This window comes from Ovis canadensis, chromosome 5 (assembly GCF_042477335.2).
Source record: "Ovis canadensis isolate MfBH-ARS-UI-01 breed Bighorn chromosome 5, ARS-UI_OviCan_v2, whole genome shotgun sequence".
NCBI classification, from domain to species: Eukaryota; Metazoa; Chordata; class Mammalia; order Artiodactyla; family Bovidae; genus Ovis; species Ovis canadensis.
The window spans coordinates 34,941,242-34,966,756 of record NC_091249.1 but is presented as its reverse complement, the minus strand read 5'-3'; the positions used below and the strand labels follow the sequence as shown (position 1 = coordinate 34,966,756).

General features: G+C 52.2%; 1 protein-coding gene across 19 annotated transcripts in view; it reads right to left on the bottom strand.

Annotated features, from left to right (window-relative positions):
* LOC138441089 (prolyl 4-hydroxylase subunit alpha-2) overlaps positions 1-25,515 on the bottom strand; it is a 145,640-nt gene that overhangs the window by 8,035 nt on the left and 112,090 nt on the right. For 6 of the 19 annotated variants that reach the window (XM_069591541.1, XM_069591550.1, XM_069591549.1 and 3 more), the window contains 10 exons: positions 23,703-23,848; positions 15,434-15,533; positions 14,720-14,816; positions 14,274-14,425; positions 11,175-11,312; positions 7,746-7,985; positions 6,300-6,493; positions 5,335-5,511; positions 1,951-2,021; positions 1,614-1,713 (listed from right to left, as the gene is read on the bottom strand). In XM_069591541.1, the coding sequence (XP_069447642.1) occupies positions 1,614-1,713; positions 1,951-2,021; positions 5,335-5,511; positions 6,300-6,493; positions 7,746-7,985; positions 11,175-11,312; positions 14,274-14,425; positions 14,720-14,816; positions 15,434-15,515 (1,251 nt within the window). In that variant the 5' untranslated portion in view covers positions 15,516-15,533; positions 23,703-23,848. Of the gene's footprint in view, positions 1-1,613; positions 1,714-1,950; positions 2,022-5,334; positions 5,512-6,299; positions 6,494-7,745; positions 7,986-11,174; positions 11,313-14,273; positions 14,426-14,719; positions 14,817-15,433; positions 15,534-23,702; positions 23,849-24,127; positions 24,755-25,515 lie in introns of those variants that run through there. The other 13 variants (XM_069591554.1, XM_069591545.1, XM_069591553.1 and 10 more) reach the window with 7 other exon arrangements.

Here is a 25,515-nt window from a genome sequence, read left to right as displayed (position 1 = left end):
AGGTTCTGTCCGTGTAGGATCAAAGCTTTGAACAATACTGGCTGGCAAAGAAAATGCCAAGACAGTTCCTAGAGAATGAAAGCAAACAAAAATGGTCTTCCGGAAGACCCTGACCCTAAAAGACCATACAGTGGGCGCTGCGGCATTCAAAGCCCATTTATCAACTGAGTTACAACATTACGAGAACTCAGTTAAGATGAAGCCAGACCAAGGACAAAGCTGCGTCTTCTGGGGTTGCATGTGAGATAGGGTACAGCCTGGAAGTCATCCAGGAGAGCAACAGGGGTACAGGCCTTGTACACTCTTTTCAGCCTCTTGGTCCAGGGTATGGAGTCAGCAACAAAATGGAACATCATCCTCAGTAAGGGCCATGATGCTCCTAACACTGGCTCATTTGCAGGAAGCAATGGTTGATGTCTTAACAACAACACAAAACCTGTTCCAGGAAGGTATGAATCGCAACTACACCGACAAGAATGCACTTGGGGCATGGAGACCCTTGCGCTCTTGAAAGGGGTGTGCTCTCCCACATAACAGGCGAGTGGGAGATGTGGCAGAAGTCCTCTCTTGATGCGCTTGTCTGCAGATCTTACCTAAAAATTAGACTTACAAACTCAACACTAAGCTCAGTGGAATTGAAAAAATTACATAAAATGTTCACAAGACTGTAAGATAATCAGCATGCTTTAAAAAGAAAAAAAACCAACTCTGGTAGACTTCACACAAATCCATAAAGACAACCTTCAAAATTGGTTTTGGTTTCTGACCCAGCTATGGAGTGGGGAATGAGTGCTGATTTGCTTGGATGTGTCCAGGCAAAGGTTCAGAGAGTATTTTCCAAGTGATCTCAGTTCAATATTCTACTGAGAGCTATGGTTGATCAGTTAAAGTGTGAGATCCTTAAATACACAGAACTCTGGCCAAACAGATCCAGGAGACTCAAGAAAAACGCCAGTGAAACTTTTCTGGCAGTGTCTCAGGGCATCACTTTACAGCAGAATTCAGAATCTGGGATGTTCAGACGGGAGCATACCCAGTGCTGATTTGAACTCAACAGAACAGAAACACTTAAGTAGGAGCTCTGCCCATAATGTTCAGTATGGTGCTGCTGTGTGTCTTCACCTCTGAAATAAAAAGCAGGAAGCCACAGTCCCACAGAATTACTTAAAATGGAGTATTTCATCTTCATCATCCAACCAATCTAGGCCTGTCATTGCTGAAGTATTATAGAACATTTTACCTCCAAACGCGCTCGACTGAGACTCAGAACCATACCTCTGAATATATTCACAGCTCTCAGAGGTATCCCTGGAACAATTCAGGATATCAGCTTCTCTAGTCAAGATGACATAAATGGACCTGCCATACCCACCAACAATCCCTAGCACCTAGTGTGATACTTGGGCACAGAGGAGATATCCAGGTGGCATTTGCGAACACTAACTGTTGAATGCCAGTGGGCCTACTTAATTCTGGCTTCCCATACTCATGGCATCCTGGAGTCATACAGTTTTTTGGGCAAGCTGCCCTAGGCCCAGCCCTGAGCACCCTGGGAGGTGATCTAGTTAGAAACACTCCCTTCCCAACTCCAGGGTCCCAGGAACAAGCCACACCTGCAACAATTCTGCAGTCTTCACTGTTAGCCCCGTGATGTGCTGCATCCGGAGATTCACCCGAGCCACAACAGGGTCATCGTCCTCCTCCAGCCAGGAGCTACACCAAAACAAGAGGGAGAGAAAAGCAGGGCAAAGCAGGCTTAGATGAGGTCCTCCACTCTCCCCAGCCTCAGGGCCAGCACTGAAGGCAGCACAGAGTGAAAGCTCCCCGCAGGCGGGTGCGGGCACCAGCAGGGAGGACAACCACCCAAGCCACCCGCCCTCAGTAGGAACTGGGAGGCCCCGGAGTTGGGGCGTGAGCAGCCATCCCTCCTCCACCATCACCTTTGCTAACCTTTTGGAAACCCTGTAGCTGGCGACAGTGAGCACACCTGTCTTGGGATCACGAACAGTGGCTCGTGCAAGCTGGAAGGCAGGAAGAAAGGGCACACGTATCATTCTTTGCCTTGAGTGTTTTCCCGGAGAGGCTGGGACCTGATCTGCCAATCAGACCAGGAAGGGAAGGAGCTCTGCAGGTAGTGGCTCTAGCCAAGGCCCCTTGATCCTGCAAGCCAGGCCAGGGCAGTGGTCTCCAAATTCCTGTTCTGCTGTCAGAGCCTGGCCACTGCCCACCCCTGGCTCCCAGGTCCATGCTGTCTGCAGAATTATGCCTACGGAGTCTGTTTAGTCTATTCACCCAGCTGCCTGGACAGCCCCTTTCTCCCCAGGCCCACACACCACACCAGCCCACGCCTGGCTGCTCCCACCACATTCAGACTGTGCTGCAGTCCCTGAGTCTCAGTCTTGCATGCTCCTCTAAACACGGTCAAGTCCACTGACCTTCTGAACCTCAGCAACCTCCTCTGCCCAGAAACCTACCCAAACACTCTCCTACTGCACAGCCCCTGCTGGCCTCCTACTGTACAAGGAACAAAAACAGAAAGCACAGTTTTCACTCCCATGGGAGCTTTGTGAGGTCAGAAGATAGAGTCAGGAAAGCAATCTACAAGCAGCAGTAAGTGAACGGCTGCTGGAAGCCACCCACCTCCACGTGCTCATTCATAATAACACACACACACCTCACCTATCTCATATCCCCCAGTTTCCACAGACTGGTGCAGTGATACTCCCAGGAAGGGCCTGCTGCCTGGAGCCAGCCCCCCATGCTCCAGCTGTGGTCTGTCTTAACTAGTGCTTACTCATGTGCCTAGCACAATGCTGGGTGACCAAGACATGGCCACTATCCTCACACAACTCAGTCGGGTGGGAAGGCAAAAAACTAGCTGGGTAGTCACAGCACAGCATGTAGAAGCCGGGAAGGGGGACGCTCAGTGTCTGGGGGAGCGCAGTCTACAGGGTCAAGACTGGTGTCCTAAGGGGGTGATGGGGGAACCACCTCGCTGAGATTTGAATGGTAAGCAGGAATTAGCCAGGCAGGAGAGCATTACAGGAACAGGGCAGGAACAGCAACGCAGGAACCCAGAGGTCAAAATGGATGTGGCGTATGACTGTGGATTAGAAGTGAGAGGGAAGAGATGAGAACAGGCTGTGGAGGCAAGAGGGGGTTGAGCTGGACGTAACCTGGGACCAGTGAGAAGCAGGGGAGGGACACCACAGCCTGAGTGTAAGAAAGATCACTGTGCATACATCATAGAGGGTTGACGAAGGAGGGGTCAGAGCAGGAACAAGGAGGCCAGTGAGGATGTCAGAGAGAGGTTAGGGCAAGAGGTGGCAGAAGGGATCGGGGGGGGGGGCGGGCGGGGTGGATGGACCAGAAGGCTGGCCAACCTGGACAGGTGCTGCTGCAGCACATTTGGGTAAGACCCACTGCACCCAGAACAGAGGGCTTCCCCGAGATCCCACCTACTGTTCTTTCCTGATGACAACTGCAGCTGTGGCTAGATCCCATCCAAGCAAGTGAACCACAGCACTGGCCTGATGCCCACAGGGAGGCTCTGGGCAGCTGTGCTCGGCTCCCAGGGACAGACAGAGCTATTCTGAAAGCAGGCCAGAGACCCGTAGGCAGCTGCCAGGCATTCCCCACAGGCTAAGTTAAGCTCGTGGGCCCTACTTCAAAGCCAGGCTAGCATCTGTCCCTCACAGGCTCCGGAAAGGAGAGGTCAGCCTGTAATAGCCTACATGTTTGGCCCTTCACAGGGCTTCTATTCAAAGACTAGCTTCCCAGCCACTCTCCTCTTCAGCCACACCCATGTGCGCACACACACCCAACGTGCGCACACACACACACAGAACAATGTTTCTGCCTTGGTCAGAGGGACAAGGGAGGAATCTCTCAGGAGGGCCTGGCACCACAGTGCCTCTCTCACCTGACAACCAAGACAGCAGCTTTCTTTCCCGCAGGGATCTGGAGCTGGTCCAGGGAGTGGAAGAGAGTGGGGGTCTCCCATTCTCCACACACACTGGCTAGGCCCTCCCTCAGCAGTATCAGTGACACCAACAACTGGCTCTGAGCCCTGGAGATCCTAGTACCTCAAAGCAAGGTTGTTCCAAGATGCAGTCCAGGGCCCAGGATGGGAACCTATCCTAGGTCTCTCCAGGAGTGCTGGCCTCCTGGCCTCGACAGTTCTCTTAGAAGCAGAGCAACAGAGGATCTCCAGCTAACTCCTCGCTCCTGATCACCAGTGACAGGAGAAGGGTGGGGACATGGCAGCAAGCAGTTCTCTTTGAAAGATGTCAAATGGGAGAAAATCTTTTATGAACTAGAAATAGAAGAATAATTTTGTAACATGATGACGTATATACAAAACCCACAGCCAACTTGCACACTTACCAGTGAAATACCAAAGGCATTTCTAGGAAATTCAGGAACAAGACAAAGATTCCTATTATAAAAATGCTCTAGAAGCTCTGGACAATTCAACAAGACAACAGAAACAGAACTATAACGTCTACGAAGGAGAAAACAAAATTTTTCTTAATTGCAGCTGCTAGTACTATATGGACAACCTAAGAAAATTAGCTAAAAACCAAAAGAATAAGAAATGAGTTCAACTACTAGCTGTGATCTGCACCGGGTCCATTTCCTTGTGGGTAAAATGAAGATGATGGCAGAGCCTGCTGAACAGACACAGCAGTTAACACATGTTAAGGACTTAGAAGAGGGCCTGCCACACTTCCGAACTCAGTACACATTAGCTATGATGATGAAATATGTTTTTACAATCAACAGTTTAGCTTATGATGGTAAGCTGATTTAATAACGTAACCAGTAAAATCATAATGATGAAAGGAACAAAGTGAAGTTACAATAACAATAATAACAGCAACAAACTGCCTAGGAATAAATTTAACAAGAGAAGTGCCAGGCTTATGTGAAGAAAATATTTAAAGGTGTGAATACACAGAGAGACCCAGCGTGCTGCTAGATGAGAAGACAGTCCTGCAGATACTCACTCTCCTCCAAGTCAATCACTTCTCCGCAGTCCTCATCAGGAGCTCCACAGGACCCAGCCTGGCAGTACCCCATGGCATACTTCCTAAACACTCACCCACACACCAGCCACCAACCTGCCCAGGGTGCCCTTATCTCCCACCCTTTCTGTCCACATTGGTTCCCTCTGTGGACTGTGACTCTTCAAGGTCTAACTGAGTCTGCAGTACCTTAGTACCCGGCAGTGGACTCATGCAAGCCACCAGCAGAGGCCAGCGGGGTGAGCAACCAAACGGCCCCATGGCACCTGGACTAAGTGGCCTGAGAAGGAACGGCGGAGACACCTACTTTGGGTTTCGCAATCTCCTTGATCCTCTCAATTTCCTCGTCAGACATGACGTCGTAGTACCTGACGATGTGCGGGCTGTCCCACTCATCCTCCTCTTTGAAGGGGGCGATGAGCAGCTGCGGCACCCTGTTGCCATGGTGATACCTACAGAAGAGCCTCTTCTGCCTTCGGGGGGTCTGGGGAATACAGAACAACAGGCCCTGAACCGAGTGAGTCCTAACCCTCAGTCCCAGACTAGCTGGCTGCAGACACTGGTCTCAAACCCAGTGTCCAGCAGTCGCTCCCTCCCACCTCACCAGACAAGAAAACAAAAGCCCCTCAGTTTGGCTGGCATGAAATGATATGCCACAAATCACGCAAAGGTTCTCCTTTCCCAAGAATACCTCATTTGACAAGTTCGGTGGCAGGGTGTAATTCCTGACCCTTCTCACAGAGACGTGAGTAGGTGAGGAGGGCTTGGGCAGGGGAGACATCTTTCTAGACAGAAGAGCCAGAGGGAGCAAGCAGACACCGGCACAGAGAAGGCCAACAGACTGACTCACATCTGAGCCTCTGTGAGGAAGCACCGGGGTCCCAGGGCTGTCCAAGGCCAGTGATACTTCATACCAAGCTCTAGCAACTTTCTTGTCTTTGCTAGAGATCATGACTTCCGTTGGGGCCCAAGGCACATCAAGTCCCACAGGTTTTCTTAGAACAGTGAGTCAAGCAGAAGCCGGCCTCTTGGGATAGGGAGGGGTGCTCAGCAACAACTCAGAAGACCAAAACTCTGCCTGGGACCTCAGGGAAGACAAGCCTCCTATCCTGTACCTCAGAGAACATCCACATGTCGGCCTCAGCAGATACGACCAAGAATTGAGAAAACCACCTACAGACAGAAAACCGCCTAACACCTTCCTCACATCTGTCTGTCCAGAGCTGAAATCTAGGCCCACTGCCTGGGCCCTGACCCATCCACGTGTCTCACCAGTTTGACACCCTCCCCACGACAGAGGCTCTCGTAGACATCCCTCTCGGGCAGGTAGTCCACAGGCCTCTCGTATATGCCTTGCTGGGCTGCGAGCTCAGCTTCTGTGTGATTCGTTAACATTTTTTCTCTTTCTTCTTCCAACAGCCGTTCAAAGTAGTGCAGATTCCCTCCAGCTCGTTCATGGCTCGGGTCTACAAAAGGAAAGAACATGAAGGAAAAGGAAACCACAAACATCTGTTAGGTCATTCAGAGAAATTATTCTGTAAGCGGTTTTCTCCCCCAGCAGCTCACTTGCACGCAGCATTCTGGCTTCCACAGCACCTAAGCGGGGTTTGCTGGTCATAGAGGAAAAGCCAACAGAGGTTCTCTCTACTCTGGTCAGAGATGAGAACGGAGCAACAAAGCGGGGGGTGGAAGGGATGCTGCGCCACTGATGCAGATCTCCTCTCAGACTTCCCTGGAAATCCTGAGGACACGGGTCCAGAGAAGCAGTCCAGAGTTCTGCCTCCTCCTCCCAACCTGGCTGCATGCTAGCTTCATCCATGCCCTAGAGTCCATCTGCTCCATTACTGGTGAGCGCATCACGCCCTGGCCACAGCGAGAAGGCAGGCTGAAACACCAGCAACAAGAACAGCCACATGACACTCCCACAGCTTTGTCCTATGGGCCTCACGACACGAAGGAGCAAGCCAGGCAGGAGTACTGAGCCACCCCTCAGAGGAGGAAACTGAAGCCCAAAGATGTGAGGAAATTAACGTGAGGTTATTCAGAGGGGGAATCCAGGTGACCCGACTCCCTGTCCAAGGCTCTTACTAACATGACAGAGTCTACACAGCTCTCTTCCCATATCCATCTAACAGACATCCACACTAGCTGGCCTCAGATGCAGGACCCATGAAAAGCAGCAGCAAAAGGAAGCCTTTGCTGGCCAGTGAAATCCCAAACTATGATATCCCAAATATTAATAAGAAGAGGAACAAATAGGTTCTTGAGACACAGTGCTTCTGATCTCCTTCAGTTTAACATCACAAGACACTTAAATGACCAAAGTCATGGCAAGTCCATCAGTTAGACCTCAGGCCTCTAATAACAGGTCAGGTAACTGTCACTGCAGCAACACTGAAATACAGCTTGCCTCTCGAGCTACTGTGGATGTAATAAAGGCTCCACCCTACAGAGCAGCAGATATACTGCAACCCTGGATCCCCATTTATAAATGGAATAGAAATCTATATGCAGGCCTGAGTGTATCCATCAGTGACTGGGCAAGGGTTAAGGCCAGAACTGAGGTAGGTAAAGAGCAAGCTGGCAGCTAGCCTGGGCCTGAAGGCAGCAAAGGATTGGTCGCCAGCTAGGCAACTGGTCAGACTGGCTTGGTCCCTGACAGGAGCCTGCCCTGCCACCTCCCCATCTGCACCTGACCTTCCCCCAGAGGCTCCTTACCCAGGGAGAGCAGGCGGCGGGTGAGCTCCACAGCACGGTGCAGGTCACCCAGCTGGAAGACAGCGTAGCTCAGATAGTCCAGCACCTGGGCCTTGGTTGTGGTGGCCTCCTCCCCAGCATCGAGCTGCTTTAGCACCTGTTCCATCCACAACACTGTGTGGTAATAGTCGCCTTCATTGTAGGCCGAGCGGCCCATCCCAAAGCAGTCATCCACACTCAGCACGGCCTGGTACTTGGTTCCTGCAGCCGGAGAGGCATGTAGTCAGGCTCCAAAGGGCCTCTGGGTTAGGGAGAGAGATTTCCCCCATTGTGGGAGCCTGGGCCCCTGCGAGGTGGGGGCGTCACCCCAGCAGAGGCCCACTAGGATTTCAGACCACACACCTCCAAGGGCCATGAGTCCAGAAAGCACAGCCATGCTGGCCCTGTCTCTGGCTGGGGTGCACAGCCTGTCTCCTATCCTCAGACTCCCCTCCTTCCAAGTGGGAAGGGGCCTTTATTATGGAGGAGCCCAGGATACCCAAGAAGTAGTGCTCAGGAGAGTAAAAAGGTCCTGCGTGCCTCACAGGAGATGTCTGCAAGGTAGCTGACCATTTGAGACTGGAAGTTTAGAAAAAATAACTTGAATATAAAAAACAGAACTGAGGTGGCAGGTAAAGCCATGGATGAAGATAAATGCTTCCAGAAATAAGTGTCAGGAAAGAGAGACACAGTAGTTGAGGCCAGGGCCCCAGAGACCACCTGTACAGAAACAGTGGAGTGAATAACACTGAGAAGTACCTAAGAGGCAGAAGAAATGGAACAGGAGGGGCCCGGCAGATGCCAAGGGAGGGCAAGAAATAAGACTGCAATGCCAGCTTTGACCACTAGGCGGTGGGGCCCTTCAAAGGGAAAGTGTTCGTCACTCAGTCCTGTCCCACTCCTTGTAACTCCATGGACTGTAGCCGCCAGACTCCTCTGCCCACGGAAATCTCCAGGCAAGAATATTGGAGTGCGTAGCCATTCCCTTCTCCAGGGGGGTTTCCCAACCTAGGGACTGAACCCAGGTCTCTCACACTGCAGGCAGATTCTTTACCGTCTGAGCCACCAGGGTGGGGCCCTTGGTTAAAGTCAATTCCGCAGGTCCTCTGACCATAGGTCATCTGCTGTTGGTTCACGCTGGAAGTGACCATGAAGAGAGTTTCAAGTCAAGAAGGAGATGTGATGTGTAAGCTATGGGGAGATGCAGGGTTTAACCTGTGACCCTCCTGGAAAGCAAAGGAACTTCCCTACAAAACCATTAATAGCAACCCAGGCATGGCTAACAGTGGAGAGTTGCCTCAGAGTGGGCTCTTTCTGCCTGATATCCAAGATGCCCAGAATGAAATCCCTGCTGCCATGGTTGGCTTCAGGGGCTGCTCACCAGGATGGCTCAGGAACAGACAATGTAGGACAGGATAGGAAAACGGGGAAAATAAACACCAGACAGAGTTAGCAGGAAGACCATGGATGGGAGAAGGGAGGCATCCTTGAGTCCTTGTTCACTCTCCATGAACCTCCAGATCTCTGGCTCTGTGGGTGCAGGAACTCAACACTGATGGAGGCAGCATAACACAGGTGAGCCGGTTGGACAGAGCAAGGCCTGTGTGGGCCTACCTATGGCACCCAACAGCTGTGTGACTACGGGCAAGTTACGTAGCCTCTCTGATTCTTGGTCTGTTACCTCTAAAAAGAGATAATGCCATCAATTTTAGAGGACTTGTGCCAAGAATTCAAGAAGACAATGTCACATGAAAATGTCTCCTATGAGTCCTTTGAGTGCAATAAACAGTAGCTATTACCATATATCTCACAGATACCAAGAATGTCAAGAATGGCTCCCAAACACTCAGTATCTTTCCCAGAAACCAGTGTGAAAGTCTGCTCTCTGGAGAGTGCTCTCGGGAGAATACCAGCTGAGCTGAATGCTGAAGGGCCATAAAGGTAAACCTGCAGAGTTTGTGGGATGAACAAAGAAGCCAAGCAGTGGTGAAGCTTAGTACAACGGGCAAGGAGGCCAGGGAGACGGTACCACGCAGGACCGCAAAGACCACGTGTTAAGAGGAATTTGGATTTAGCCCTAAAAGTAAAGCACTGTGAACAGGGTCCCCTGGAGAAGGTGCTTAGGGAGACACCAGGTAGGAACAGCATCCACCCCTCACTGCCCCTCCAGGATACACACGGGGCTGTTACTGAATGTGAAGGGTCAATGCCTGGCTCTGGCTCCTTCTTCCCACCAACCATTCTCATAACTATAGGGTGAACGGATCCTGCAGGTGCCTCAAGCCACCTTCTCTCTCTGGCCTCCTGGCCTTATCCAAAATCTGACTGAGTGAGGATTAAGGAGACATCCCCAATCTTCCTGTTGGCTCCCTGGGCTTCCCAGTGCCAAGGCTCTGACTAGCCAACAACACAGGTCCTCCCTCTCCTACACACCGTGATTCCCTCTGCTGCGCCTCCTACAGGGTCCCCACGGGTGAGGGAGCCTCCAAGATCTACCAGAGTCTAACTGAATCCCTGGGTTTATTGCCCTTTAATAACCAAACCCCTACACATCTTCTTATAAACATACTGAGGTAGCCAGTTGAATTGAAACAGGGCCTGTAAAAGAAATGAGAGAGAGAGGTGCCAAAAGAGAAACAGCTGAGATCAGTGTCCCAGAATTCAAAGGAGGGGAGAATATCAGGAAGAATCAGGCAATTAATATGCTGAACGCTAGTGAAAAGCTAAAGAACATTTGGCCTGAAACCTGTCTACTCGCTTTACCATCCAAGTGGCCCCTGGTGATCTTGCAGGGGCAGAAGGAGGCCAGACTCTGTGTGTTCAGGAGGACACAGGAACCAAGGAAACAGGAAAAGAGTGTAGATGACTATCCAGCTGCCTAACCAGGAGGGAGAAGAGATCGATCAGCAGCAGAGACTGAAAGGGGCCTGGGATCCTGAGGCAGGGGTATGTAAGATGAGCGGGAACAGAGGTTTCCAAGATGAGCCCAGGGGGAAGAGTCCAGAGAGGTGGACACAGAAGAAACAGGGGCAGAGACTGTAACTGAGGGTACACAGGCCACGGGACAACGAGTTCCAAGATCAGTCCTGGGTGAGAGGACCCTGGAAGGTGGGAACGGAAGTGGGTCTGGATACAGTCCTGACAAGGAGGTCCTGAGCAGCAGCCTTGGCATTCCCTGAGCTGAGAGAGGGGAGGCCTGGGCTGGAGGGAGGTGGCGGGGCAGGAGCTGAGGGGAGGCAGCTGTCAAAGACTAAGGGGCTGGCGCCACCCGGAAACAGAGAGAACCACAGACGGTGGCGGTGGCGGTGCCCCTGAGGGTAGGGCCCACGAGTCGGCGGCGGCTCCAGCCCTGCCCAGACACCACAGCAGACTACACGCGCTGGACAGGCTTTGTCTGGAGTGGTGAGTTACCTGGAAGTTCCCCTTTGGAAATTGTATCTGGGTCCAGTTTGTATGTGTCCTGAAGTCTCATCAGGGCCTTGGCGGCTCCTGTTTCGTCTTCATCAGTGGGGAAGAACTGTCGCTGCACTGACAGGTTTGCAATAAAATCTTCCAAAGGAGAGAGTGAGAACAAAAGGTTACCTCCATCCGGGAACAGAATTTCACCTGGAACCGGACAGGCACCCACAGGAGGGTCTCTGGCTAGCGCAATTCCTTGCCCCTTCTCATGAGGGCCGTTTCCCCTTTCTCCAGGAAGCCCTTCCTAGCGGCTCCAGTTCAGGGAGACGTCTCCTTTCTTACTCCTCACTGTACCAACTGCCTGTGCTGCTTATCTGAACTGAACAGAACAGCCCCCGCATACCAATTAACATGTGGGAGTCTGAGATCCAAGGGTCTTGGATCCAAAGCACTCAGACAGACCTGGTGGAGACAGAAGGGACAGAGAGGGTAACTGACTGGGACACAGGAAAGGACTAAGGGAGGACCTGCTGACCACTCAGCAGAAAACAAATCACACGGTAAACCTTGACCTAGGATTATGAGGCTGGCCAGGTAATCACAGCTTCGTGGCCCACATCTCAGATGGAGGAGCCCAAGGGACAGAAGAGAGCCCAGCTGGCCACTCATTACTGACCACTGGTCCTAATCATCCAGAAAGGTAATGACGACAGTCCTGGAGGTGTATGGTGCTCTCCCCTCACCAAGATTAGGGATTAGAGGATCATCTGAGCAGGCCAAGTACTGAGATGGGTCGCACATGCCCTGTTGTGCTTGATTCCCCCGCCAGACCATACCGGCCGGCTCTGCTTATTAGGATAATTCCTGCCACTCCAACTCACACTGAGCTCAGGGCATGAGCTCCCTGACTGTGGTGCTCAAGACCGCAGCCCGGAGTCTGGGAGAGCCCTAACCACAGACGCAACCAAGGAAGCTATTCTGTGACTCCAAGACCCAGCTGTAAAGCAAGATATACATGTCCTGCAATCTCAGGACTCCCAGTGGGGGCCAGGCTCTCCCATGCTGATTTAGGGGCTTCAACTGTGCTCAGGAGCTGAGAATTGGAAGGGGAACTCCAAGGCCATTTCTTTTCCTGCTTCTTCCCACAGCACCCACAACCTCAGGCACAAACATCCACTTCTAGCCATGCCTGAGGACCCAGGAGCCAAGATGCTGCAACCTTGTCTCTTCATGGCTGCATGGTCAGGGACACTGAGAGTTTACAATCCAGAGAGAAAAAATGCTTTCCAGAAAAAGCCACATTGTTAGTGTTATCTCCCTGCCTCCTCACTTCACATTTCAGGAGCAAGAACTCTGAAAGAAAGAGGTAAAAACAACCTATTGCTTTCTGGGGCTGTCCTATCTCCCTCTGGGTAATTACAAGGTTTTCCAAAGGAACCAGATGTTGATGGTGGGGGCTGGGTATAGAGAACAAGACTGGAGAGCAGATCATCATCTGGGCGGGCTCATTCTCCTGCGGTGCAGGCAGAACGGCCAGTTTGGAGCTACAGGCCCAGGCTGGGAGGCAGGGTCTGGGAAAGACAGCCACGGCTTCTGGAGGCAGTGAGCTCACTGGGCACAGCTCCAGCCCGGCTGAGTTCACCAATCCCTCCCTGGAGGCCACTCTGCTCCCGGCCAAGCCAAGCCCATCCCAGTCTGGCCACATGGGCTGAAATGCCTCAGCTTGAGAGACAACGAATCTGAAGTTAATCAGCACTTCCAACTCAGGGAGGAGAGGCAGTGAGTCCGGGGGGCTGGGCCCAAGGCTGGAAGGCCCACCTCCAGGCCTGCCCCACCATCTGCTGCTGAGAGGAAAATATTAGAGCATAGAAAGTACTATCATAGTAAAAGCACTAAGCAGAGTTGAAGTTTTAAAAGAAAAGTTCATACTCTGGCCTGCAAATCCCACTTATGAGAATTGATCATAAGAAAATAATCAGAGTTGGGCACAAAGATAGGGGTAAGATTGCTGATAACTTGGAAACAATTCCATGTCCACTGACGACCATTTTTACACTACATCAGTGAGACATATTACTGCTGCTGCTGCTGCTAAGTCGCTTCAGTCGTGTCCGACTCTGTGCGACCCCATAGACAGCAGCCCACCAGGCTCCCCCATCCCTGGGATTCTCCAGGCAAGAACACTGGAGTGGGTTGCCATTTCCTTTCCAATGCATGAAAGTGAAAAGTGAAAGTGAAGTTGCTCAGTCATGTCCAACTCTTAGCGACCTCATGGACTGCAGCCTACCAGGCTCCTCCGTCCACGGGATTTTCCAGGAAGAGTACTGGAGTGGGTTGACAAACTACTGAGCCAGACATTAAAATCATGTGGCAGAGAATATTTAAAAAACATACACAGCAGCTGAAAAATTCAAGGAAACAGTGTAAGCTTATGTCACAAATCTGCCAATGGATATGTCTTCTTTCTAAAAGATATGAATGGGAATGAATTTAGAGGAGGCCCACACCCCCACCACTTAGCCCACTTAACCTTTGTTAATTCCTTTGGTCCCTCAAACATTCCCTGGTATGGTTCCATTTTATACACGTGTGAAAAAGACTAGAATTTTAATAGTGATTATCATCAGGCAATTGGATTAAAAACTGTAATTTTCTTATATGATTATTTTTGTTTTCCAACTTATCTAGAAAAATGTATTACTAAAGCATAATTAGAAAAAAGTCACTACTCCCCACCCCAAAAGGGACACCAAAAGACTAGAAAAAGGCAAGAACTGATTTTTTTTTTTCGCCATGCTGTGTGACATGCAGGATCTTAGCTCCCTGACCAGGGATCAAACCCATGCCCCCCTGCAGCAGAAGCACAGAATCCTAACCACTGGACCACCAGGGAATTTCCAAGAACTGATTATTATTAATATCGCAACTGAAAGCAAGGACAGCCAATTGCCAGGTCCCCACAGAGATAAGAGCCACCAGACTGGCAGCTGCTGTTCACACACTGCACGTGCACACCAACATCCTGAACCAGGACAGGCTCAGACCCACACGCCGCAGGCGCAAGCCCAGGGACCCACCAGCTCATGCAACCACCTGTTCACAGTCCCTCACCTGCGGCCGAGTTCTGCAGGACAAGGTCCTCCAGTGCAGGCCAGTCCGTGTTTAGCCGCTTCACCAGTTTATAGGCGTTCACAGGGTGGGCCAGGTAGCCCTCAGGGTCAGCAGCCGACTTGCTGGTCAGGGCTTCCATTTTGTCAGCCCAGCTGTGGAACCACAGAAAAAGGTAGACTGACACACCCATTCACGTGGATCTTGACCTCTGGTAATTTTCCTGGTGAGATTCAGGGGATCTCTATCCAGAAAGGAAAAAGCAGTGATCCTCAGCCCACATACTTAGCTACTCTGGGGGACTGGCATGAAGTAAACTCCAGGCCAGGCCCATACTGCCCCCTCAAGGGCTTCCTCTTATGGGCACCCTGGGTGGGTTCCTGGTGGGGGCTCCTGCCACCCTGCCACCCTGGCTCAGGGTGGCTGTGGGGACTTAGGACATCAGACACCTCTTAATCTTGGAGAGCTTGGCTTCCTCCACCAGGATGTACTCCTTCAGGGACTGCACCAGGTCCTTCTCTGCATAAATCAGGTCTGTCATGTGTCCTGCGAGGGAGAGATAAAAGGCCCAGTGAGTGGATGAGGGACATCCAGCTCCCAACCTTCAGGCAAAACACATCAGCACAGAGGCAAGCTGAGCCAGGCGCATGTCAGCTCTCTTGGGGTCATGGAGACCTAGGGCTAAAGGAGGCCTAGGCACTCATACGGTCCTGGCCCCCAGCTTTAGGAAGAGAGAGGCAGAGGCTCCAAGCGGATGGTAAGTGCACTGAGGACACCTTAAGGAAGAAACCCCGAATCTCGCTCTCCCACTGTCACCCAGCTGGGTCATGTTCCTGGGACAAGGATGTCCTGGGGGCTTCTCTGCTCAGAACCATTCTGTAGTCCAGGAGAAAGGTGGACAGAAATGCCAGGCAGCCCAGGAGCACCCTGCACTTTCCAGGGTGGAGGCCCAGCTGAGACGGCCACCTACCAGGAAGGATATCCAGGTCATCAGGGGTCAGAGGCAGAAACAGCAGCTCTGCAAGCCCGACTCTCCCCAGATCTGGTCAAAACCAGTGGACGAGGCCACCCCACCCTGAAGGAGGACAGGCCTCAGGCAGTGCCATCCGCCGGCACTTGAGCCAAGGGCTGCCCAGGCAGGCGACAGTCCTGTTGGCACATACCAATAGAAGTGAAGAATTCAGCCTGCACGCAGCCCAGGACACCAAGCCAGGCCACCAGCAATGTGGACTCCCAGGGTTTCATGGTCACAGAGGGCAGTGTCTACAAGGCATTCAGTGACAGTCATTAGATCAACAATGGTAAAAAAACAGCTTAGGAGAGGATACATACACACGTGCACATATACAAAGACATTGAAACATGCCAAACTCTGACCCAGCACACAGAAGTTAAGGAAGATAGTCAGGATCACCAGTGGAAAGACACCAGGGTGTAGAACCAGGGATGTGCACTTAATTCTGTCCCCTGCTCTGGGAGGCTGAGTGCCCATGGAAGAGACTCTGCCCTCTCAACTTCCGATAACCACTTACAACATGCGAAGGCTAAATGGGGAGGAGGGACAGTCACCCCTGGTTCTAAGGGTCTGTCAGTTCAAGATTCTAACCCAGACCTCTTCTCTGTTTGTCTTTCCTTCCAACACAAGTGCCAGGACAGTGCCCAGTGCTGAGGACCCAGATGTAATACATCGCCCATGGGCAGAAAGAGAACTGGACACAATATGCCCCAGGGGGTCCACACCCAAAACAAAGTGTACAGCAGATGGTCAACCAGAAGAGAAATCAAACTGCTCCGTGCTGGTCTGCATCTGGCCACGGTGAGAGCAGGCTGGGCAGACACTGCTCTTCCTGTAGCGAGGCTGCTCGGCAGACACTGTCCTCATGGAGAATCACCATTCGCTAATATTTACTATGCCAGGCACTGAGCTAGGCGCTTGGGATACAAAAATGAATCAGCCACACAGGGCCAAAACCTTAGACTGGGCTGGGCTGCTGACATAAGTAAGAGGCTGTTTTCCCATCAGCCTAGAAATAGCCAGACGCAGCACTGAAGGCAGAAGGCACACCATGGGGCAAGCCCACTGGCAGTGGACCCAAATACACAACGTGAGCTTCAGACATCCTCTCCCAGCTTAGCCACGCGGCCCGGAGCACGCAGGAGGAACATCCACCTGAACGCCAGTTCTGCCAGTCCCTCCTCTTCCTGCTCTACTTCAGCCAAGCCCCACTGGAAATTTACTGAGAGAAAACAAGGAAAATAAAGGACGTACAAAGGCCTTCCCTCCAAACTGCAAGCCTTATCTAACAGGATTCTAAGGCTGAGCTGACTGCCAGCTCATCAGTTTTTTGCCTGCGATGGCTGACTGGACGCACGCTCACACCCATCATTCCTCACTTCACCCTTCCAGGAGAAATTCCAATCTACTGTGGCTCCTGGGCAGGCTCAGAGAAGCCCAACCACGACCCTAAACCCCAAATGGATTCCTGTGTGAGGAAGAGGGGGGTTTCCCTGGTGGCTCAGCTTGTAAAGAATCCGCCTGCAATGCAGGAGACCTGGGTTCGATCCCTGGGTTGGGAAGGTCCCCTTGAGAAGGCAAAGGTTACCCCTTCCAGTATTCTGGCCTGGAGAATTCCATGGCCTTTATAGTCCATGGGGACACAGAGAGCCAGACACGACTGAGCAACTTTCACATGAGGAAGGAGTGTCCCCTTTTGCCCCCTGCCAAATGTATGCAGAGCTGACATCATGCCCATCCGTGCCCTAGGTGTTAGGGGCCCAGAGATACACAGAACAAGACTATTCAGCCCAGAACCTGCTGCAGGGTAGGGAGGATGGACTAAGGGGTCCACTATAGAGTTAGGGCAGTAGAGGAAAGCAAGTCCCTGAGAAGAGGTGGCAGGGCCCAGTCCAGCCCTAAGGGAGAGCCCAGATCCTCCTTTTTCTAGTCATTGATCTGCTCCCAGACCTCAGCACCCTGCATCCACCCCCAGGATTCTAGAAGGCCTCTCTTCTTGCTTACATAAGACCTTTTCTCAGGGAATGAGGTCTGCTCCTCGTACTTCAAGAGGCTTCATCAGCATAAGAGAGCACCTTCTGTACACATCAAGGGAAGAAACAGTAAAAACCCAGAGCCAGGAGGCTGTGTCTGCAGACAATTCAGCCAACTGCCTGTCAGGCTGGGGTGCTGGGAGAATAGAGGCCAGGCAGGAGGCCAGACTACACACGGCTGGAAGTTGAGGGGCAAGGGTCACCGTTTGTCCCCTGTTCCATCACCAGTTGCAGTGGCATGCCTCCTCAGAGATCAGATAACAAACTTAAGGAAGGGAGAAACCTCACTTTTTCTTTCAAATTGGTGATATTGGCCATGGTTCATGCTTTATGGTTCATGCTTTATAGCACTCAGGAAAAAACAGCCAGGTTCCTTCATTACATGAATACCAGCTGTCACTTCTCTGGAATGTGCTATCTGGCTTAGACTGAGACTATCCATGAATCTCAGTCTGGAGGCAGAGCCCAAAGAATCACAGATGGGTTTCTGAGTGACCAAGGGCTTACAAAGTCCTCTTCTGATGAAGGAAGGGGCTGACGACCCTGCTGGCCCAGACAGCTAGGCACTCCCACGCAGCCCCCAGACCACTCAACCTAAACTGCCACCCCATTCAATTTCTCCTGAACACTAATTTGTATTAGGTGTACAAAAGGTCATCTAATCAGGGTCAGGTGGGGAGGCGGCAGCCTCCAAGAAGGACTGCGGGTCCCAATGTGGAAAAAACCAACCAGCTGCATATCCCCCTCCCATCACATACCTATACCAGAGCTTGCTGACGACAGAGTAAGTGGGGGCCTGTGTGCCTGCCAGTGCTGCCAGAAGCCCTCCAGGAACCAACCCTCAGAAATCCACGCTGAATAGGCCTAGAAATGGGCAACACTGAGCCCCCTTTTATGAAAATAAGGTAGCACCAAGCCTGAGCAGAAAACCCATACTGAGTTTTATGTAAGCTGCATCCCAATTCTGGACCATATCTGGCACCCAACGAAAAGGAAAACCTCGCCAAAGATTTGTTCCTGCCAGGAAACTATAACATCAGAAGATGTTACATTTCTTCCATACAATGGATGGTTATGGATTGTGTAGGAATGGATACTGTATGCTTTTTAACACCAAGAGAAGACCAAAGCATCTTGTTAAGTGAGAAAAATAGGCTCCCAAACAATATATACACTATGCTTTAATTTTTATAAGGAATAATTTTTATGTATGGAAATTTACATACGTGCATATACATGTAAGCAGAGAGTCATAAATCTAGTTGGTATCTTGGTGAAATAATTCTATTTTTCTCTTTATGGTTTATTTGTATTTCCTAATCTTTCCATAAGAAGTTCTATGGGAAACTTGAAATATACTTTATATAATATCTAAAATGAGAAGAAAATAAAGCAAGCCCTCTCCAATGGAATCTAAAGAGACCCAGCAGCCTGAGTTGGGACCCCCACAGGGAGGTCCTTCAAAGCTTGCCAACACCCCAGCGACAATAATTTGCCCACCAGGCAACCGGCACTATTTCTAAGCACAGGACGGTTCCAAGACATACAATCACAGGCCCCAGCAAGCCGGCTCTTTGGAAAGGATGTTCACAACGGGGCCAAACAGCCATGAAAAGATGTTTCCAACTGCAAACCAGCAGTGTCCTTAGCTTCTCCCCTTACCTCATCAGGCAGGAACCTATGCCAAGCTCCCAGCTGCAACCCAAATGCAACAGCTTGAGTTTTAACAATGTATTTAACAGTCTAGAGACAGAACATGGGTTTGCCAAGAACAAACAGGTCTCGTTTGGCTCCGAACAAAAGGATGCCTGCCTTCTGCAAAGGGGCAAGATCTGCCTGAACAGGGCTCCCTCCAGTGGCCTTGCCTCCTGGTAGTGTGGCCAACTCTGCACGGCACAGCCAAGAGGACCTGCGTGCTCAACCGAGCAAGAGTTGACAGAGGCTCCAGAGGCCCTACCACCTATGCACATGGATGGCCACTGAGGCCCCTAAGCTGCTCTCCCTGGCACCCCAGGGGAGGGATGAGAGGTGCCTGATTCTCCTCACCTGATATCATGCCTCAACTATCACCCTGATCTGAGCCACCCCTAAGTCCTTCTTACAGCCATACTGGCCCCTGCCTGCACTGGTCTCCCATCTTTATGGCCTCCCTCCCACCTCTGCTCTACAAAGTCGCCAGCACAGCTTACTGTATCCCCTCGTTTGGTCTCTCTCTCCCTAAGAACCCTCCAAAGGCTCTCCACTATTCTCAGAATAAAGTCCAAATTCCTTAGCACTTTTTGACTCTGCATGACCTGGCCCTACTGCCCTCTCCAGCCCCATCTCATGACTCCAGATTTCATACCTTCAACAACCACATCACATGAAAAACAGTCTCCTTCACTGAAAACCTAAAGAAGCCTAGGTGTTCCTGCACATCTCTCCTTACGCAGCTGTCCCTCAGGATCCACAAGGGATTGGTTCCAGGAGACCCCACAGACACCAACATCCACAGATGTTCAAGTCCCTTATATACTAGGCATCGTACAGTCAGCCTTCTGCATCGACAGGTGTCACATCTGCAGGTAGGGAGGGATGACCGTAGTTTCTCTATCCAGAACCTGGACATGCTGACTTGTACTACCCACGTGGGTACCCTCAAAACCACAAGGTTCCTGCTTCAGTAACTAGACAACGAAGTAGCAGAAAAGGCTGTACAAATCAACATTCAAAAGCCAGCTGGGTTTTCGATCAGAGTCTTGGCAAAGACTCGGCAGTCTAGGCAAGACTAACTTATAAGGAACTATGGGAAAGAAGAAGACCCACACACTGCTATACCGGATGTATCTACAGGACCACCTTGTACTCTCTTGGCCTCACCTGCCTCCTGGGCCACTTGCTCTACCTCAGACCCAGTGAAGGACACTGCGCAGGCTCCAAATCTCAGACTCTTCCTGCAACTTCTAAACGCCAGTGAAGTGCCTTGCTGGCCTCTCTGGGGACTGCTAGAGGGCCTGGGAGTGCAACTGAGGACTGAGCAGGGTTGCGGGGGGTGGGCGGAAATAACTCCTCCTTGGGCAACTGCGACCAATGAAAAACAGAAGCAAGAGGGCATCAGCAGATAAATCCCCTCTCCAGGCCTCCACTGAGAAGCAGCAGAGCTCACCCAGAGACGCCCTGCACAGCTGAACAACTAGAGCACCTCTGTTCAGCTGCACTTGTCTTTTCCTTTATACTTGCTATTCTGCAACTGTACCTTCTAACAAAGCATCAAGTACTTAAGATCTGTTTTCTGAGAACTAGGTTAAGCTAATCACTATTCATGTTTCCAAAAATCTTTCACTTCTACCATCTAATCCTCACCAGAACTTTGTAAACTAGACAGATTTTCATCCCCATTTCAGATAGAGATATGTAAAATACATAACTGAAACTGCTCAACTCACATGCAACAGTAAATCAATGGCAGAGCTCAGACTCAAAGCCAAAACATATATTCCACTATTTATTGCTGCCTTCAATCCTACTCAGTAACATCTGTTGCCATATAGCATCCTAAGGACTTCCCAAAAGGAAGAGCCACACTTTGACCTACCAGAACAGGCTTGCCCAAGTCAAAGACTTTACTGTGATTCACAAAGCAGCTTTATGATACCCATGGCTGGATCCCACCAGAAGGCAGAGAGCAACATGGGCTCAGAAAGATAAAACATGGTGCCTCCAGTTCAAGTGAGCAGTCAGTCCTGCCCAGACATCACAGCACTCACAGATGACCAAGTGGCCCAGCTCAGGACAAGACAATACAGTCGAGCAGGAACACCAACCCTGGAGTCAGATAGTCCCAGAGTTAAAACTCAGCTCCACAATCACTTCCAGGTTTCAGAACCTTAGACAAGTTACAGTCTAAGGAGTTACAGTTCCAAGTTACAGTCTTGGAGCCTCAGTTTTCCCATCTATTTAACAGTGGTAACATCTCATAGGCCTGTTCTGAAGACTGAATGTGCTGACAGATGTCAGTGGGCAGCCTAGCACGAGGCACAACTTCCACCAGTCATCAGCACCAAGGGCAGTAGAGGAACGGCAACAGACCTGAAGCCGCTGACCCCTGGAGAGAAAGAAGGTCCAGCCTATGAGACAGTGAAGACGAAAACGAAACAGAAATCGGAGAACCTCCATGTCCCAGGAGTGTCAAAGGAGATTCAGGAGAGGGTGGAGTCAGGCCTAAAGCAGCACACTGACCATCGGGAAGCTAACTTTGAAAACTGGCCAATCACTGGCTCTCTCACCAAGGAAGGAAAGTTCTCTGGCAAAAAAACAGGTGACCGGATCTACACTCTGGAATCTCACCTATTTCTATGTCTCTGACCTGCACACTCTGAGTTCCTACAAATACCAGGTCTCAGGATCACGGCCACACCCTGGGCCCTCAAGAGTGCCAGGTACAGAGCAGGGTATATTCTAGCAAACACTTCCTGAAACGTCTAGAGCAGATGCTGGTCTGTGATCAGAGTCACATCCAGTGAGCTGGAGAATTCACTACCCAAACATTTATAACCCTCTGCCCTGAAATGACACCACTTAAACACATGCTTTCTCCTAGATCTCCAAGAAGTCTAATCCAGACTTTTCAGCCCCCTCTGCTCCTTCTGAGAATAAAAACGATATACCTCATTCCACATCCGCAGCTCAAACCCAGTGACCACCCAGGGGCTACCAGCCCTCTCTGCTCAAGAACAGACTCATGTCCCACCCTGATGCACTTCAAAAGTCCAAAAAAATTGCTAGAGTTTTCGAAGTTTAACTCTCACTCCAGCACCCTGTCTGGGCTTGCACGTGCCTGCATCACACCATTTCCTGCCAACCTCCATCTGCATAAAATTAAACTTTCTACAGATCCCAGGAGCCAGGGACACACCCAACAGCGCAACGCACACCATGGCCAGCGTGGCCACACACTGGCCAAGGTCTTAACATCCAGTCTCAGATGTGGGAGGGCAGAGTCAAAAAGGGAGGTTCTCTCAGGAAATGAGCAGACCCTAGATTTGCTACCCAACTCATTCCTCAGGGCTGTACCCATGCAGTCGCTCCTCATGAGCGCTCACACTCTGAGCTCCTCCCTGGCATGTGACCAGCTGCCAGCCTGAAGCAGCAATCTCAGAGAGATTATGAGCTACCCATGGGCAAGGATTATAGCACCATCATTGTCTCCTCTCCCTCCTCCCTCATTCCAGCCCCAGGCACACTTTAAGCAAAAGCCCAGTACACAGGAGATACTCCAGGAATGAACAGAGATCGGCCAGGCTAAAACAGTGACAAAGCAGGCACTCTCTGGGGTACACCATTTCAGAGCACTGGACAGGATAGAAGGGCCTATCATAAGCCACAGACAATACTCAGTTGCCACCATGTCTGCCTGCAGATCTCTCAGAGAACTAGGGTGGCCGAGTATGACAGCATCTCTGGGATGAGGCCCCCAGCCAACTCACCCCATCTTTGCAACGTGGCTTCCTTGGCTGGGACACACAGTGGACAGAGTTGGCCGTCTACAAATGAGGCTCAAGAATAAAAGGATTCAAAGCCCAAATATCCTATGAGTAGGGAGAAGTGAACAGAGAGGCTGGACCTGGAAGCCCAGAACAAAGTGAGAACCTGCACCCTGGAAGCTTCAGAGACTCTCTGAGCACAAGCCAAAGGAAGCCACGGTTCATTTAACAGAGAATTAAATCATGGAATCTGCTATCCCAGATATGACGTGGGCAGCAGCTTGCAAAACCGTCCTCTAAATTCTTAGGGGGACAGTGGATCTCTGCAAAATCAGGAACATCTGAGAATGCCCTAAGCTGCAAAGCAATGTTCCCCAACTCTTAATCTCAGGGCCAGGATCTCCTCCAGAAGGGCTGAGGCTGTTGAGCTTCAGACGGTTTACATCAAGCAGCACAAGCCTCAGGTATCACTCTACAGCAGAAGACACCAGCCTCAGCCTTGGGAGGGACTTTGATATTCTTCTCCATCTGAAAGGTGTCAATTAGAAAACAGAGACCAGGGGCCTCTGCCCTGGAAAAGGAAACTTCCTGCATCCACATTCATGCTGCAAGGATTCACTGAGCACCCTCCACATAAAGGACACAATACCAGGCACTATCTTCTCACTTGAGCTCTCTGGACAGGGTCTCTACGCAGCTATCCACTAAAGCGTCCCTTCCCCCATTTCCTTGCTTCCTCTAGAGTGCCCAGGTCAGCTTCCATTCACACAGGCTATTCCTCTGTCTGGGTTACCCTTTATTCAACCTTCATCTGACCACTCCAGCTCATGGGTCACCTCCTCCAGGAAGTCCTCTGGCCTGAAGCATCCTGTCCTCTACCAAGTACCCACAGTCCAGTGCTCCCTCTGAGCACAGCACTCACCACACTGACCCGGGCCTGGCCTTTCCTGGTCTCCAGTCCGCGTGCCCCACTAGGCCAGCAACTCCTTGCAGTTTCTGATAACACTGAAGAGTTCGTTTCTTGAATTAGTTAACTAGTTACAAGTCTCCGCGGCTGCTGAGGCAAAACTGGAGAGAAGAAGAAAAAAAGAAACTTTTATCATCCAATAGCCTGTCTTAACGGGAACCAAACAGGGTCAAGGCTACAGACTCCCAAGCCTCTGGATGGAGGAGGGTGGACCTAACACCAAGCGGCCCCTAGAGGCCTGCCCGGCGCCCCTGCCTCCTCCAAGCTCCGGGTGCCCTGGGGCCGGGCCGCCCCTTCCCAGGAGCCTGACCCTCGGGGCGGCCACGCTCCCCACCCGGTCCGGCCGCCCCGAGGGGACAGGCAGGAAAGGCGCCGCTGACCTCACCGCCCATAGCTCGGGGAGGGGACTCGGCAGCGGGACAGGAACCCACGCGGGTGCAGAAACAGGGCGGAGGGCGCGGGGCTGCGGCCCGGACAGCGCGACCCCCGGCCCCCAGCTGCCGGCCCCGCGCGGGCAGAAGGTTCGGCCCGGTGACCCCGGCCGGTACCAGAGCCCCGCGGCTGCCAGGCAGGCGGGACGCTCACCCGAACACGCGCCGCTCCCGGCGTTTCCAGAACCTCCCGCGGCGGCGCCGGGCCCGCTCGGCACCTCCTCCTGGGCGGCTCCGCCTCCCGCCGCTGCCGGGCTCCGCCCGCTTGAGCCGCCGCCACGTCCCCACCTCCCTCTCCCTCCGGGTTCCCTACCTCCCGCCCGCCCCCAGCCCCGCTCCCACCAGCACCCCCCGCGCGTCCCAGGCCCGCGGTTCCGCGCCCCGACAGCCTCAGCCAGGGGGCGCCACCGCCGGCGACCCCCGGGAAGACCCGGGCCGCCCGGCCGCGGGGGATCGGGGAGCAGGGAGCGGGCCCGGGACCCGGCGGGGGCCGGCCGCCCTCGCCCTTCATGCGGCCGGCCGCTCGCCGCACGTACGCGGCGCCCGCCTCCCCTCGGCGCTCCCTTGTGGGGCTCTGCCCGCCCTCCTCCCCCGCCCCCTGGGCGGCTAGAGAGGCGCGCACCACCGGAGATTAGTGCGGTGGGGGGAGCATCCCTGGATGCTGGCCGACTCCCCTGGCCCCAGCTCAGGCCCGTTTCCTCGGTGGTCCTGCTGGATATACCGCTCCTACCCTCGCCTCCCCATCATCATCACCATCAGGTGACGGGGAGGTGGGGTCACCCGGCCCTGGAGCTGGATTATCAGGGGTTATCAGGGAAGGGGACAGTGGAGAAGGACCTGAAAAAGATCTAGGATCCACCTTCAGGACCAGGTTCCCAAAGGGATTCAGGCTGTCCCCAGCTCCTGGATCCGGCACTCCCGGTGATGAAATGTGTGGCTGAATAGGTTGATGAGAGGGGAGACCATCAAAGGCTGGTCAAAGCGGGGGGAGGGGGGCGGAGGGAAGGGGGCCACATTGGAGTCAACCTTTGTTTTTCCCAAGCCCTTATATACAATACGGGCCAAAAATAGTGGACGCCACTTTCAGCCAATCCAGCGTGGGAGAGGGAGTGAAGGCAGGATGCTGCAAATCTCGGCCTGAGCTAGCGGAGGCCCTGGCCACAGAGCAGGTTCCCACGCCTGTTCTGTGAACCTTTCTGCTCATGAATGAGGGGAAACACTGTCTGAGAATCTCATCAGGGAGCTAGCCCGGAGTGGGAGGTGCCCAGCCTCCGCCCAGACCAGTGTGGGGATATTCCCTGTTAGCACACTGTCCAGGCTGGCAGCCCAGACCTGGG